Source organism: Oncorhynchus kisutch, linkage group LG14 (genome assembly GCF_002021735.2).
Source record: "Oncorhynchus kisutch isolate 150728-3 linkage group LG14, Okis_V2, whole genome shotgun sequence".
NCBI lineage: Eukaryota > Metazoa > Chordata > Actinopteri > Salmoniformes > Salmonidae > Oncorhynchus > Oncorhynchus kisutch.
This window is the reverse complement of record NC_034187.2, coordinates 45848684-45862967: the sequence shown is the minus strand read 5'-3', so window position 1 is coordinate 45862967 and position 14284 is coordinate 45848684. Positions and strand designations below refer to the sequence as shown.

Below are 14284 nucleotides of genomic sequence, written 5' to 3'. Positions count from 1 at the left end.
TCAAACTCAACAGCAATAAAACTGAGGTCATGCTGGAGCCTCCCAAGGCTCGCATCAAAAAAGTGGGTGTCATCCTGGACCCCACTCTCTCCTTCGAGCCTTACATCAAATACATCACCAATTCCTCCTTTCTCCCGACTCCGACCATCCCTCACGGACCCAGTAGCGGAGCCCCTCATACATGCCTTTGTCACATCATGTCTGGACTACTACAATGGAGTCCTATTCAAGGTGTTCAGCAAAGCCTTGAATAGGCTCCAGTACATCCAGAACTCCACTGCCAGGGTCCTCACACACACCAAACCCTGGGAATGCATCACCCCCACTCTGCACCAACTTCATTAGCTTCCTGTCAAATTCCACATCACCTACAAGATCCTACAAGGCCCTCCATGACCTTGCCACCTCATACCTCTCCGACCTCCTCCACACACACATCCCCTCCCGCTGTCTCCGCTCCTCTGACTCTGGACTACTTACCATCCCAAAAATAAGACTGCACCACGGGGGACCGAGCATTCAGCGCCGCTTCCCCTAAACACTGGAACTCCCCAGCCTCCCGCAATTCTGACTTCATCACCACTTTCAAAAACAGACTTAATCACCACCTGTTTGGCAGGTTTCCAATAGTCCATATCAATTACCTATACAGGTACGCCCATCAAAGCCAAACTTGTAGCCGCTCTGGCATTGGCAGCGATGGCTCCCTGGCAGGTTGACACACTGGGCGTGGGCACCGCACAGGCTGAGACCCTCAACGCACTCATCCACATCTGAGGGAGAAGAGAGAGAAAACAGAACTCTTATGTCACAGTTATAGTATCATCAGACCATCAGTTTGAGTAGATTCTCTGTCCGTTTCCACTGCTGAGATCAGACTTAGGTTCAGTGGTGCCATTAGGCCTGGGCTTCCGAGGCATCAGCCCCGGATGTTTTTGATCAAGCCCCAAACCTTTATTTAATTTTGTACATTTCAGTCTGATATGAGTTTCCATAACCACACATCACTTGCCCTATGCAGTATAAAAACATGTTTATACTCAGCTGCTTGGAGCAACATTTTTATGACAAAAAGAAACAATACAATATTCTGCGCTAGGCAGTACCAGGTACTGCAAGAAGCCCATGGAAAGACGCAGTGCCTGCTGTGATTGGTCGAGATATCACAACACAGTGGACCGCTCACGTCCCTTGAACCCTCCTGCAGCAGCAGAGTTAGCCAGAGGTTTGCACAGGGTTGGTGGTAGCTAACTAGCTAGTCTCCCTCAGCATAAAGATTGGCTCATGCTAATAAGCTAGAGTTAGCACTCGGGATCCTTAAGCTATTGGGTGTCAGAGTTATTTAATAGTATATTTAGTGAATGGGCAAGCTAAGGATGTTAAGTCATGATATTAGAAAAAGTGTTTATTTACAGCGAGTGTATTTAATGGGTTTCGCTTCTTTAGCTAGCTTGGCTGGCTAGCCACTTCGCTAGCTAGCTGAGACTGAATATACGAGAGAATGTTTTTCTGACTGAAGCACATATCTTCAGACAGTGACACAGTGCCCACCTGTGGACTGAAGCTGAACTTTACTACAGCATTATATTTAACCCCGTTTAAAATGAGCAAAGTTGACGTGGTAAAACAAAAACTAACTAAAAGAAATTAATCATAGAGGTCTTATAACGCCATTCTACAGGTAAGTATGCTTGGCTCATATGTAATGTAACTATTTGCAACAAAAACACTTTATATTGTTGAAATGATTTAATTGAGCTTTTTTTGTATTACTCTTTTTATTCACTTTTCTACTTACTTTTTCTGTTTGTGATTGCATTGTCAAAAGGTTATCCTGCAAGTAACCATTTCAATGCACTGTGTACTCCATGTACAGTGCCTAGAGAAAGTATTCATTGACTTATTCCACACTTTCTTGTTACAAACTGAATTCAACATTTATGTCTCCACTAAATGTAAAAAAAATCTTCAACCTCTGTGAAATTGGTTGTTGATCATTGTTAGACAACCATTTTCAGGTTTAGCCATAGACTTCAAGTCGATTTAAGTCAAAACTAACCCGGCCACTCAGTAACATCCTTTGTCTTCTTGGTAAGCAACTCCAGCAAATCCTTGTGTTATAGGTTATTGTCCTGCTGAAAGGTGAATGAATCTCCCAGTGTCTGGTGGAAAGCAGACAACCAGGTTTTGCTCTAAGATATTTCCTGTACTTAGCTCCATTCTGTAGAATTTTTATCCTGAAAAACCCCCGAGTCCTTAACAACTACAAGCATACTCATAACATGATGCAGCCACCACTATGCTTGAAAATATGGAGAATATTACTCAGTAAGGCGTTGTATTGGATTTTCCCCAAACATAACACTTTGTATTCAGGAAAAAATACATTTCTTTGCCACATTTTTTGCAGAATTACTTTAGTGCCTTGTTGCAAACAGAATGCATGTTTTTTAATATGTGTATTCTGTTCCAGCTTCCTTCTGTTCACTCTGTCAATTAGGTTAGTGTTGTGGAGGAACTATAATGTTGTTGATCCAACCTCAGTTTTATCCAATCACAGCCATTAAACTCTGTAGCTGTTTTAAAATCACCATCGGCGTCATGGTGAAATCCCTGAGCAGTTTATTTCCTTTCCGGCAACTGAGTTAGGAATGACGCCTGTGTCTTTGTGGTGACTGGGTGTATTGATACACCATTCAGATTGTAATTAATAACTTCACCATGCCCAAAGGGATTTTCAATTTCTGCTTTTATTATTTTTACCCATCTACCAATACATATAGGTGCCCTTCTTGCGAGGCTTTGGAAAACCTCCCTGGTCTTTGGTTGAATCTGTGTTTGAAATTCACTGCTCACCTGAGGGACCGTACATATAATTGTATGTGTGAGGTACAGAGATGAGGTAGTCATTCATAAATCATGTTAAACACTATCATTGCACACAGAGTGAGGCCACGCAACTTATTATGTGACCTGTTAAGCACATTTTTTTCTCCTGAATGTATTTAGTCTTGCCATAATAAAGGGATTGAATACTTATTGACTCAAGATATTTAAGCTTTTCTTTAATTAATTAGAAAAAAAATCTAAATTTCATCCATTTTAAATTCAGGTTGTAATACAACAACATTTTGAAAAAGTCAAAGTGTATGTCACATTGTCTAATAATTGGAGACAGGGGAAGGAATACATAATAGGGGTTTAATTTCTCCCACCCAAACAAAAGAGCAAGGTGGAAACCTCTAAATAATACGAGACCTGTAAAAGAAATGCACAATAACACGTATCATGGAAGCCGATATAATAGCACAGGTACTTCCAGGACCAATGAACATGGTTACAATAACCGACAAGGACAATGGGAAACAGAGGGCAGAGATATACACATACTAATCAGGGGTAATTGGAACCAGGTGTGCGTAATGAGACAAGACAATCTGGGGTTGGTGGTAATTAATCCAGTTCAGTGACGCCTAGAAGTCCTGTGACGTAGACCTCCGGAGCTGGTGAAAGGAATGAGCAGCAGTACCGGAGGGATCCGTGACAGTGTGTGAATACTTTCTGAAGGTACTATATACCACGTGTATATGACAAATTAACAAACTTGAACTTAGAAGGGAAGTGGGAGGGCAGCCAGAAATAGAGGAGGAAAGATGGCCAGCTTTGTGGTCAGATGGTAGGTGAAGAAAACATTAAAAAATACATAGGCCCTTAAATGATGTGCCCTCAAATGTTATGTAATCTAAAAATCTCACATTAGCTGGTAGAACTGACCAAATTATAACTTATTACAGTATGTAGTTTCTTATCTGTCACGTTTGGAGTTGTTGCGCTGTTATGCGGACACTAATTTTTCTTTACAGTTGAGTTGCCCTGGTCATGTCAGTATACAGAAACTTTAAAGAGCAAATTCCCCTAAAAACCAATCTCTCATTTATAAAATATTGACATCAATATGAGTCAGAAACATTGAATCTTCTGTCAAAATTGACTACAAAGTGTAAATAGGATAATTGTAATGCTTGCGGTAAATCTGGGTTGACTTTGGATAGCCTTTCATAGCCTTAGGGACCATGGTAAAACCTCAAACCAACTATAAATTGTAGAAATTCATATGCAAATATTGATAGCATTTAATGAGAACTAAAAGGTGTACATGAAATTATTGCTTAATTTACATTGAGTAATTTATTGACGATCCCTAAATAGCCCGGGAGATAGGTTACCTAAAGTCAAAGTCAGGTCGCACACTAGTTGACTGAAGCTAATTGACTAAATAATTTTGGGCTAACTCTTCCCAGCTGCGAACACGAGACACCCACATCGAACCACAACCCGAAACCAACTCACATTTGAATTCAGTCATGGCCGCTAGCATTTCTTAATGAACCAAATCTAAAATGAGGCCAAATCCGGAAGTGCAGTCATTTTTTTAAACTAACTAATAACATGTTGCACCTCTACCTTTCTATCTTTCAGATGAGCCAAGGAGGAGAGATGAGTAAAGGCCAGTGGAGCACTTAGAACAGCAGCAGCCAGTGGCAAATGGTAGAGAAGAGGATGATTTACGTGACCCAGACACAGGCCCAAAACAAGTTAAGCTACCCCAGTAGCCCCTTGACCGGTTTGGATTGCAAAACTAAAGAGACACGAGTAGAAGAAGAGTAGAGTAGATGATGGAGAGAAACACCGGACAAGACAGAGACCGCAACAGAAGAGTATGATATGATGCAGGGAGACACACCACCAGACAAGAGACAGAGACCACAACAGAAGAATAGGTGATTGAGAGAGACACACCAGACAAGACACAGACTGCAACAGAAAAATAGGATATGATGAAGAGAGACAACAGAAGAACAGAACAGGCCATAACAGAGGAAGATAGACCCACAATAAATAAAAGTTTTTAATGTATGAAAAAAGTATTTTGTCTGTAATGTTTTTTTGGTCAGACCCCAGTAATACTAGCTGTCGCCATCAGCGATCGTAATAAAATCAGAAATCCAAATAGACAAAGGAGACGGCAAGAACCTAAGACAATGTTTTATAACGTGCTTACATAGTTTTACCCATTTCGTATTTATATACTGTATTCAGGTCAAGGCTCATCCCATTGCTAATGTACACAACGTTCCTATTCATATAGAGTCCATACTGTCTATACCCACCATTATATACATGGGTGGCGTGGGAGGGCATAGGCTGACACACTGGGGAGCCAGGCTCAGCCAATCCGTATGAGGTTTTCCCCACAAAAGGGCTTTATTACAGACAGACATACTCCTATAGAGCTCCATTTTTATGGAATGGTCTGCCTACCCATGTGAGAGACGCAGACTCGGTCTCAACCTTTAAGTATTTACTGAAGACTCATCTCTTCAGTGGGTCGTATGATTGAGTGTAGTCTGGCCCAGGAGTGTGAAGGTGAACGGAAAGGCTCTGGAGCAACGAACCGCCCTTGCTGTCTCTGCCTGGCCGGTTCCACTCTCTCCACTCTGATTCTCTGCCTCTAACCCTATTACAGGGGCTGACTCACTGGCTTACCGGTACTCTTCCATGCCGTCCCTAGGAGGGGTGCGTCACTTGAATGGGTTGAGTCACTGACGTGATCTTCCTGTCTGGGTTGGCGCCCCCCTGGGTTGTGCCGTGCCAGAGATCTTTGTGGGCTATACTCGGCCTTGTCTCAGGATGGTAAGTTGGTGGTTGAAGATATCCCTCTAGTGGTGTGGGGGCTGTGCTTTGGCAAAGTGGGTGGGGTTATATCCTGCCTGTTTGGCCCTGTCCGGGGGTATCATCAGGTGGGGCCACAGTGTCTCCTGACCCCTCCTGTCTCAGCCTCCAGTATTTATGCTGCAGTAGTTTGTGTTGGCGCGCTAGGGTCAGTCTGTTATATCTGGAGTATTTCTCCTGTCTTATCCGATGTCCTGTGTGAATTTAAGTATGCTCTTTCTAATTCTCTCTTTCTCTCTCACTCTCGGAGGACCTGAGCCCTCGGACCATGCCCCAGGACTACCTGGCATGATGACTCCTTGCTGTCCCCAGTCCACCTGGCCGTGCTGCTGCTCCAGTTTCAACTGTTCTGCCTGCGGCTATGGAGCTCGGACGTACTACCTGTCCCAGACCTGCTGTTTTCAACTCTCTAGAGACAGCAGGAGCGGTAGAGATACTCTCAATGATTGGCTATGAAAAGCCAACAGACATTTACTCCTGAGGTGCTGACTTGCACCCTCGTTGCACCCTCGACAACTACTGTGATTATTATTATTTGATCATACTGGTCATTTATGAACATTTGAAAATCTTGGCCATGTTCTGCTATAGTCTCCACCCAGCACAGCCAGAAGAGGACAGGCCACCCCTCATAGCCTGGTTCCTCTCTAGGTTTCTTCCTAGGTTTTTGCCTTTCTAGGGAGTTTTTCCTAGCCACCGTGCTTCTACACCTGCATTGCATTGCTGTTTGGGGTTTTAGGCTGGGTTTCTGTACAGCACTTTGATATAGCAGCTGATGTAAGAAGGGCTATATAAATACATTTGATGATTTATTAGGAAGGTCTTCCTAATGTTTTGTACACTGTGTATTCAGGACTCAAAGCTTGTTCTGATATTTCTTTATTTTTTGGGATATACTGTACAGTGGGGCAAAAAAGTATTTAGTCAGCCAACAATTGTGCAAGTTCTCCCACTTAAAAAGATGACAGAGGCCTGTAATTTTCATCATAGGTACACTTCAACTATGACAGACAAAATGAGAAAAACAATCCAGAAAATCACATTGTAGGATTTCTAATGAATTTATTTGCAAATTATGGTGGAAAATAAGTATTTGGTCACCTACAAACAAGCAAGATTTCTGGCTCTCACAGACCTGTAAGAGGCTCCTCTGTCCTCCACTCGTTACCTGTATTAATGGCACCTGTTTGAACTTATCAGTATAAAAGACACCTGTCCACAACCTCAAACAGTCACACTCCAAACTCCACTATGGCCAAGACCAAAGAGCTGTCAAAGGACACCAGAAACAAAATTGTAGACCTGCACCAGGCTGGGAAGACTGAATCTGCAATAGGTAAGCAGCTTGGTTTGAAGAAATCAACTGTGGGAGCAATTATTAGGAAATAGAAGACATACAAGACCACTGATAATCTCCCTCGATCTGGGGCTCCATGCAGGATCTCACCCTGTGGGGTCAAAATGATCACAAGAACAGTGAGCAAAAATCCCAGAACCACACAGGGGGACTTAGTGAATGACCTGCAGAGAGCTGGGACCAAAGTAACAAAGCCTACCATCAGCAACACACTACGCTGCCAGGGTCTCAAATCCTGCAGTGCCAGACGTGTCCCCCTGCTTAAGCCAGTACATGTCCAGGCCCGTCTGAAGTTTGCTAGAAAGCATTTAGATGGTCCAGAAGAAAATTTGGAGAATGTCATATGGTCAGATGAAACCAAAATATAACTTTTTGGTAAAAACTCAACTCGTCGTGTTTGGAGGACAAAGAATGCTGAGTTGCATCCAAAGAACACCATACCTACTGTGAAGCATGGTGGTGGAAACATCATGCTTTGGGGCTGTTTTTCTGCAAAGGGACCCGGACGACTGATCCGTGTAAAGGAAAGAATTAATGGGGACAATGTATCGTGAGATTTTGAGTGAAAACCTCCTTCCATCAGCAAGGGCATTGAAAATGAAACGTGGCTGGGTCTTTCAGCATGACAATGATCCCAAACACACCGCCCGGGCAACAAAGGAGTGGCTTCGTAAGGAGCATTTCAAGGTCCTGGAGTGGCCTAGCCAGTCTCCAGATCTCAACCCCATAGAAAATCTTTGGAGGGAGTTGAAAGTCTGTGTTGCCCAGCAACAGCCCCGAAACATCACTGCTCTAGAGGAGATCTGCAAGGAGGAATGGGCCAAAATACCAGCAACAGTGTGTGAAAACCTTGTGAAGACTTACAGAAAACGTTTGACCTCTGTCATTGCCAACAAAGGGTATATAACAAACTATTGAGATAGACTTTTGTTGTTGACCAAGGAGGAGGTGAGGGCCCTCGGAGTGTGGTGTCAGGAAAATAACCTCACACTCAACGTCAACAAAACTAAGGAGATGATTGTGGACTTCAGGAAACAGCAGAGGGAACACCCCCCCATCCACATCGATGGAACAGTAGTGGAGAGGGTAGCAAGTTTTAAGTTCCTCGGCATACACATCACAGACAAACTGAATTGGTCCACTCACACAGACAGCATCGTGAGGAAGGCGCAGCAGCGCCTCTTCAACCTCAGGAGGCTGAAGAAATTCGGCTTGTCACCAAAAGCACTCACAAACTTCTACAGATGCACAATCGAGAGCATCCTGGCGGGCTGTATCACCGCCTGGTATGGCAACTGCACCGCCCTCAACCGTAAGGCTCTCCAGAGGGTAGTGAGGTCTGCACAACGCATCACCGGGGGCAAACTACCTGCCCTCCAGGACACCTACACCACCCGATGCTACAGGAAGGCCATAAAGATCATCAAGGACATCAACCACCCGAGCCACTGCCTGTTCACCCCGCTGTCATCCAGAAGGCGAGGTCAGTACAGGTGCATCAAAGCTGGGACCGAGAGACTGAAAAACAGCTTCTATCTCAAGGCCATCAGACTGTTAAACAGCCACCACTAACATTGAGTGGCTACTGCCAACACACTGTCAATGCACTGACTCTACTCCAGCCACTTTAATCATGGGAATTGATGGGAAATGATGTAAATATATCACTAGCCACTTTAAACAATGCTACCTTACATAATGTTACTTACCCTACATTATTCATCTCATATGCATACGTAGATACTGTACTCTATATCATCGACTGCATCCTTATGTAATACATGTATCACTAGCCACTTTAACTATGCCACTTGGTTTACATACTCATCTCATATGTATATACTGTACTCGATATCATCTACTGTATCTTGCCTATGCTGCTCTGTACCATCACTCATTCATATATCTTTATGTACATATTCTTTATCCCCTTACACTGTGTATAAGACAGTAGTTTTTTTTGGAATTGTTAGTTAGATCACTTGTTCGTTATTACTGCATTGTCGGAACTAGAAGCACAAGCATTTCGCTACACTCGCATTAACATCTGCTAACCATGTGTATGTGACAAATAAATTTGATTTGATTTGATTTGAAATACTTATTTTCCACCATAATTTGCAAATCAATTCATTAAAAATCCTACAATGTGATTTTCTGGATTTCTTTTCTCATTTTGTCTGTCATAGTTGAAGTGTACCTATGATGAAAATTACAGGCCTCATCTTTTTAAGTGGGAGAACTTGCACAATTGGTGGCTGACTAAATACTTTTTTGCCCCACTGTATGTGTGTTGTTATCCTGCTAGAAAAATAAGCATTTCACTACACATGCCATAACATCTGAAAAATATGTGTACGCGACCAATACAATTTCATTTTGATTTTGACAGCAACAGACAAGACACAGTGAAAGTGACAGAGGAGGACAGGTGGGGAGAGAACAGAGGTGTGTTAAGCACACAGTAGACTGTATCACTTCAAGCTCTGCTATATATTCTAATTAGTTCTATTTATTTGCACCAAAAAAATGTAATTTACTGGTGAGGTGAAAAAGCCTGTGAAATTACTATTAAAACAATTGTTTACTTTGACACTTTTTACAACCAGGACAGGATGAGAGACGAGGGTAGACAAGAAACAGCAACACAGAGTACTAAAAGACAGCAACAGAAGGCAGACAAGAGAGACAGCAACAGACGACACACCGAAAGTGATGGGGAGAGGCAGAGGAGGGGTAAGACTATCACTTAAAACTGCTCTATGGATTCTAATTACACATTGTGTGTGTCAGAGTACTGTGGGATACTTTAATCAGTTTGAACGGGTCAGAGTCTGTGTTTTACGTTGTTGAGTGGTTTTTGGCAATACACTGTATATGTATGTGTTCGAGAGTAGAGAGTGTTCCAGAGTAGAGAGACCACAGGGAGCCTGGATCCCACCTTTGACACTAAACATGTAGCAGGTGGGAAGGTGCAAGTTACCTTGAAAAATATCTAATCGCTCAATGTTCATCTCAAAGTGCACCAAATTTATGCATTTAGCTGTTGAAATTTGGTCTGGTTTTTTTGGGGACGGGGGAGAATGCCCCTGGACCTCCCTACTGTTTTTGGGCTAAGCAAGCCCTATATGTCTTCAAATCTTAGAAACTAGCCTTTCTTAAAATAGCCTTTACTTTCTTTCTAAATACTTCAAAGTTTGATTGAGTCTGCCTGGATGGGCAGGGTTTGAAATGTTCACTTTTGGAATTGTTCCATTGTTTCCATCAGGCCAGGCACGCTCAATTAATCAGAGACAGAGTATTTGAACCCAGGTATCTGGTATTATCTGCCTGCCCTAAGAAACACAGCGTAACCCAGTCCTATAAAGCTCCACTCCACAGGGGAGCCGGGATCCCACCGTTGACACTAAACATTAATTAGTCTGACATTTGTTTAAGAGCCATTACTGGTGTCCTGGTGAATGTAAAGAAGGCTCTGTGCATGGCGCCTTGAGACATGGGATATAAACTATGCACTGCAATCACGGCTGTTTGTGATGACAGCGGGAGGCTCGTGGGTGAAGGCTCTGCGCCACACCTCGTGAGAATGGGGCTTTGGAGCCTTAAGGGCAGCTGGGAGTCGATGAGGGTGGTCGTAGCGAACGCAGCGAGGGAGCTGGTTTTGATCATCCGGCTAATGACAATTGGAGGCTGGACCCCCTGTTACCTGCCCTGGAGGGGAGGGAGAGGGGCATTCTAACAGGTGACGAAATTACACACTGTCAGATCCCCCTCACCCAACCAACATGAGAGGTGCCCTTCGGCAGCCAGGAAATCAGCTCCAGATTCCTCTGCAGTAGAGTGGAGTAGTGGGAATGTGTGAAGGTGAAGGTGAGGTGTGTGCGTGCGTGCATACATGCGTGGCAAGAGACAAACCAGAGAGTGGGGGGGGGGTTACCAAGATTGTTATAGAAACATGCACTCCCTTGCTGTCTAACTCAATTAATTTCAAAAAAACTCCTCTCCACTCCTGTCTCCTTCCTCTCCCCTCCCTTTCCCTCTTCTCTTCTCTCCCTCCCTCCTCCAATCCTCTCCTCTCTACCTCCACTCCCTGCAGATGCAGCCTTGGACTGGAGGGGCTTTGGAGAGAGCAGAGAGGAGAGGCATAAGAAGGGAGTATCCAGGACACTCCACTGAGAGTAAACAGTGTCACAGCCCTGTCTCCTCGCTGGATGGATGACTCAGAAGAGGAGAGAGAGAGAGAGCGAGACACTTGGTGGGAGAGGGGAATGGAGGGAAATTCCTCTCCACTCCCTAAACAATGCCATCTCAAGTCCCACAGCCCACATTCCCTTCTCTACTGGCCAGAAACATTGTACCCCAATGCCTTATACTGTACATTTCATCTACTCTTATCCAACCCAATGTTGCCCCATCTCTTTCCACTGCACAGGACCTCTCATGATAACTCCCTCGTGTCAGCTCCTAGCTAGCCATGCAGCTCCTAGTTAGCCATGAGTTCATCAAAGTCAGTAGCTACAATGTGATTGTCATAGAGCTTTTCGTGTCAATATGGCACCCATGAAAATGTGAAATCTCAAACATAGTCTGCCAAATGTTCAATAGAGGATCCAGATATTTTTTCTAAGCTCTTTGGATTACAACAAAATGAAGTGTACTTGTATTACGTATTGGATCACAAAAAAATATATAACTTTTACATTACTGTATAGTTTACCAATAAAATGGTCACAAGTCCTAAACTGGCAGCTTCATTAAATAGTACCCGCAAAACACCAGTCTCAACGTCAACAGTGAAGAGGCGACTCCGGGATGCTGGCCTTCTAGGCAGAGTTGCAAAGAAAAAGCCATATCTCAGACTGGCCAATATAAAGAAACGATAAAGACGGGCAAAATAACATAGACACTGGACATAGGAACTCTGCCTAGAAGGCCAGCATCCCAGAGTCGCCTCTTCACTGTTGACTTTGAGACTGGTGTTTTGCGGGTACGATTTAATTAAGCTGCCAGTTGAGGACTTGTAAGGCGTCTGTTTCTTAAACTAGACAATCTAATGTACTTGTCCTCTTGCTCAGTTGTGCACCAGGGCCTCACACTCCTCTTTCTATTCTGGTTAGAGACAGTTTGCGCTGTTCTGTGAAGGGAGTAGTACAAGATCTTGGCAATTTCTCACATGGAATAGGCTTAATTTCTCAGAACAAGAATAGACTGACGAGTTTCAGAAGAAAGGTCTTTGTTTCTGGCCATTTTGAGCCTGTAATCGAACCAACAAATGCTGATGCTCCAGAAACTCAACTAGTCTAAAGAAGGCCAGCTTATTGCTTCTTTAACCAGGACAACAGTTGTCAGCTGTGCTAACATAATTGCAAAAGGGTTTTCTAATGCTCAATTAGCCTTTTAAAGTGATACATTTGGATTAACACAATGTGCCATTGGAACACAGGAGTGATGGTTGCTGATAATGGGGCTCTGTACGCCTATGTAGATATTCCATTTTAAAAAATCAGCCGTTCCCAACTACAATAGTCATTTACAACATTAACAATGTCTACAACTGTATTTCTGATCAATTTGATGTTATTTTAATGGACAAAAGAATGTGCTTTTCTTTCATAAACAAGGACATTTTTAAGTAACCCCAAACCTTTAAACGGTAGTGTATATGCAAATTTGTTTATGGGGGATTGGAAATTATGCAGACAATTACAATGATGGAAGCTACAATCTATCTGCATTATTAAAGCTGATCTACACCCCCAAAAAAATAAAACTATTTTTCAAAAGCTTTGCTCCTTATAACACTTCCATCCCCCAAGACCCACCCCATCCACAGTACCCCTCTCTTACCATAACAGTTGCGCCCGTCGCCCATGTACCCAGTGGCACACTGGCACTGGTACTGCTGGCCCTCTCCGGGCAGACATTGGGCGGTGGTGTCACAGTCATGGGTTCCTGAGTAGCACGGGTTCACCTGGACAGGTTCTGGCGGTTCCATAGAGGAGACAAGGAGCACATCTTTAGTTACAAACCAAGTCAGTTGGGATTTACGGTACCACCTAAAACAAACATATTTTGAAGCCTTAGTATGACCTAGATTATGAAAAAATTATCTATAAGCAAATTCACATTATGTAAAAAAGGTGTTATAAGACGTACTTACAGCTCGCGCTTTGCCACATGGCCTCTATCGGATGACGACTTATAATTGATTTGTAAAGCCACTATGAAGCCTTCAAGCCTAAAATTGTTAGTTTAACGTGGGACCAACTTAAATGTATGTGATTCAAAGTGCCTTCACGTACCATTTGTTTGTGGTCAATACTGCTTGTTAAGAACAGAAAGGTCCGCACACTGAAAATGCTTCTAATTTACCACCTTTAATGACAACGTTTAGATCCAACACGGGTCTTCATCTGGTCAAGCAGACTGAGTGATCCAGTCTTCAAATATATACATATTTCACCCCACATGATCATTACGCACATGACGCATTGTGGGTGTCGATACAATACAATAAACGTAGGCAGGGCTCTATATTAAACATTTGTGTTCCCAGCACTGGTGCTCCCAACTTAAAGTTAGGTGCACAACATAAAATCCAGGAGCACCAGAAGATACTTTTTTTTTTTTTTTTTTGAGATAGCATTTATATAGGCCCAATATGCTTGAACTACTTTTGATGCACATGTGCTCTAGAAACTAATATTTAACCATGTGAAGACATTTGTTTATTATAAAAAGCTAAAATGTTGATACAAAAACCTGTCATTGAAATTACAAAGTCATTTGTGGAATATTAGATTTCTTCATTGTGTAAATGCGCCACCTATTGAGATGCATTACATCGGAAAAGGTACACTGTCTCTTTAAGAGCGTTCAAGTTTGAGTGATGACGTGCAAAAGATCAGACATTCATTCACTGGTATAATAATTGCTCTTCTAAAGAAGCTACCCCTTTTCCTTTCTTTCTGTGCCCCCAAATGTTTAAATATACATGGCTTATGGTTTATGAACACGGCCTAAAAACAAACTTTTTGGTCCATCAGCCACTGTGGCAGGTAGATCAAAAATCTAACCAGCCACTCAGAATTTTTACCAGAGAATAAATGTATTCGCCATTGTAATACCAAAAAACACAGAAAAACTAATTTTTTTCACTATCAAAATCACACTTTTTGAATAGAAAAAATAACA

General features: G+C 42.8%; 1 protein-coding gene across 3 annotated transcripts in view; it reads right to left on the bottom strand.

Annotated features, from left to right (window-relative positions):
• nid2a (nidogen 2a (osteonidogen)) overlaps window positions 1–14284 on the bottom strand; it is a 99785-nt gene that overhangs the window by 39328 nt on the left and 46173 nt on the right. For all 3 annotated transcript variants that reach the window (XM_020500804.2, XM_020500806.2, XM_020500805.1), the window contains exons 9-10: window positions 12938–13072; window positions 645–773 (exon numbers count right to left, since the gene is read on the bottom strand). In XM_020500804.2, coding sequence (XP_020356393.1) covers window positions 645–773; window positions 12938–13072 — 264 coding nt within the window. The remainder of the gene's footprint in view (window positions 1–644; window positions 774–12937; window positions 13073–14284) is intronic.